The 2,251-nt window shown below is 32.7% G+C and overlaps 1 protein-coding gene across 1 annotated transcript; it reads left to right on the top strand.

The window, feature by feature from the left end:
- On the top strand, positions 1–1,956 carry LOC132738978 (uncharacterized; the record flags this gene model as incomplete). Its single annotated transcript, XM_060726617.1, is given in 1 exon segment — positions 1–1,956. A coding segment is annotated over 1 exon segment (186 nt), but the record flags the coding sequence as incomplete, so codon positions are not given.
- Positions 1,957–2,251: the final 295 nt, after the last annotated feature.

Below are 2,251 nucleotides of genomic sequence, written 5' to 3'. Positions count from 1 at the left end.
TTCAAACCCACGTCGCCCTCTAGAACTAGAAAAGACAAATCAAAACGACACTCTGAAGAGTTCTCTACTTCTAGTTATAGTAAATACATTCCGTTGCTTAGCAACTCGTACTATTCCAGGGACCAGTCTAGTGACTACTATAGTGATACTTCCAAAGAACTATGTCAAAATATAACGTCAGTATGACAGTGAAGCACAGTACAACCAGTCCATTTACTTCTGAAATTTACATAGATTAACCTTTAACTGCTGAACTTTTGCACAATTTCTATGTTCGACATCCATTGAGTTTATTTATTTCCTAATTCCATGAAATTTCATTTAATCCTATTGAAAATCTAAAATCACAAAGTTCATGCATTACTTAGGAAACTTTTTACTCAATTTCTGTTTACCATCAAAAGCTTGAGAAATTTAGATGGCTGTTGAAATAGTATATATATATATATTTAACTGCTGAATTTCTCAAGGGTTGTACTGTGCTCCTGTGTTTTATGTATTTTATATGTTATGTCAGAATGTCCGAACAGTTTTACTAAATATATGTAAGCCTCTAACATTTCTAGAGGCATTAATATACCGGTACTACTATATAGAAAATATCTGGTGAAGACCATATGAAAACCCACATGTTTATCTCCCTCAACAGAAGGATGCCCAGTCATTTTGGGGGTTAGAATATCCAAGATATGTAATAAAAACAGCATAAAGATCTACAATATTATAATTTATCACACACCCGTGCCGATTTTGCGACTCCGTAAAAATGGTATTGCACGGCCGTGCATATATATTGACGTGATGTCATTAGCGTTATACAAACATCGTGTAAAGACGCACTATACTATAGACGCGTCAATAAAAAAAAGGGCTCTTATTTCACATTAAACAGTCTTTATTTTGGGTATGTGATAAATAGAATATTAAATTCGTGTAAGTTTATTACTGAATTTATTGCACTCGTTGAATAAAATAATATTATGCTCGCCAGAGGCTCGCATAATATAATTTTATTCAACTTGTGCAATAAATTCAGTATTGAACTTACACTCATTCAATATCCTCTATATAATCTAATGTTGGTGGTCAAATTTTATTAAATTATTACATAATGAAAGATATGATTATTTATAGAAACAACAGTATCAAGAATGTTTGTTCTTTATCAGCTGATGGTATTTCATTGAATTGGGAGATATCTATTGCAGTTTATAGGCTGGTAGTTATCAGTTAAAAGTAATGAAACCGGTGTATATCAACCACAATGATAATAACCAGAGTGGTCTAACATCCAAGCATGTGCATATTTAATTTGTTGTTTATCAGGGATTAAACCACACTGAGGCCTTTCTATTTGTTATTGCTGATATCTAAATGTTTATAAAATATGTTTCATGAATATTAAGACAAAGTTGATCCAATAGCCTGCTGGGCAAAAGCTGTGCTGTAAAAGTAAAATCTATAATTTATTGTCAGCTTTAAGAGAATATATTTGTATTGCATAAGTTATTTTCAGCTAACAGTGTAAACAGTGGCAATTTATTGTCAGCTTACAATGCATATAATGACAATTTAATGTCAGCTAATACATATAATACATGTATAGTGGCACCACTTATTGTCAGCTAACGGTGAATACAGTGACAATTTATTGCCGGCTAACAATGCATACAGTGACAATTTAATGTCAGCTAATACATATAATACATGTATAGTGGCACGACTTATTGTCAGCTAACAGTGAATACAGTGACAATTTATTGCCGGCTAACAATGCATACAGTGACAATTTATTGTCAGCTAATACATGTAATATAGTGGCACGACTTATTGTCACCTAACAGTGAATACAGTGACAATTTATTGCCGGCTAACAATGCATACAGTGACAATTTATTGTCAGCTAATACATGTAATATAGTGGCACGACTTATTGTCAGCTAACAGTGAATACAGTGACAATTTATTGTCAGCTAATACATGTAATATAGGGGCACGACTTATTGTCAGCTAACAGTGAATACAGTGACAATTTATTGCCGGCTAACAATGCATACAGTGACAATTTATTGTCAGCTAATACATGTAATATAGTGGCACGACTTATTGTCAGCTAACAGTGAAAACAGGAACAATTTATTGTCAGCTAATAATCAGCGTAGGGACACAATTTGTTGTCAGCAATCAATGAATATTTACCTGTTCAACCCTACCCAAGTTAATTTTTTTTTGTAAAACTTTTTAGACTGTT

The sequence above is a fragment of the Ruditapes philippinarum genome, unplaced genomic scaffold (genome assembly GCF_026571515.1).
Source record: "Ruditapes philippinarum isolate M1 unplaced genomic scaffold, ASM2657151v2 ctg7938_1_1_1_1, whole genome shotgun sequence".
NCBI classification, from domain to species: domain Eukaryota; kingdom Metazoa; phylum Mollusca; class Bivalvia; order Venerida; family Veneridae; genus Ruditapes; species Ruditapes philippinarum.
The sequence above is the reverse complement of the archived record's forward strand: the minus strand, read 5'-3'. Positions and strand labels throughout refer to the sequence as shown.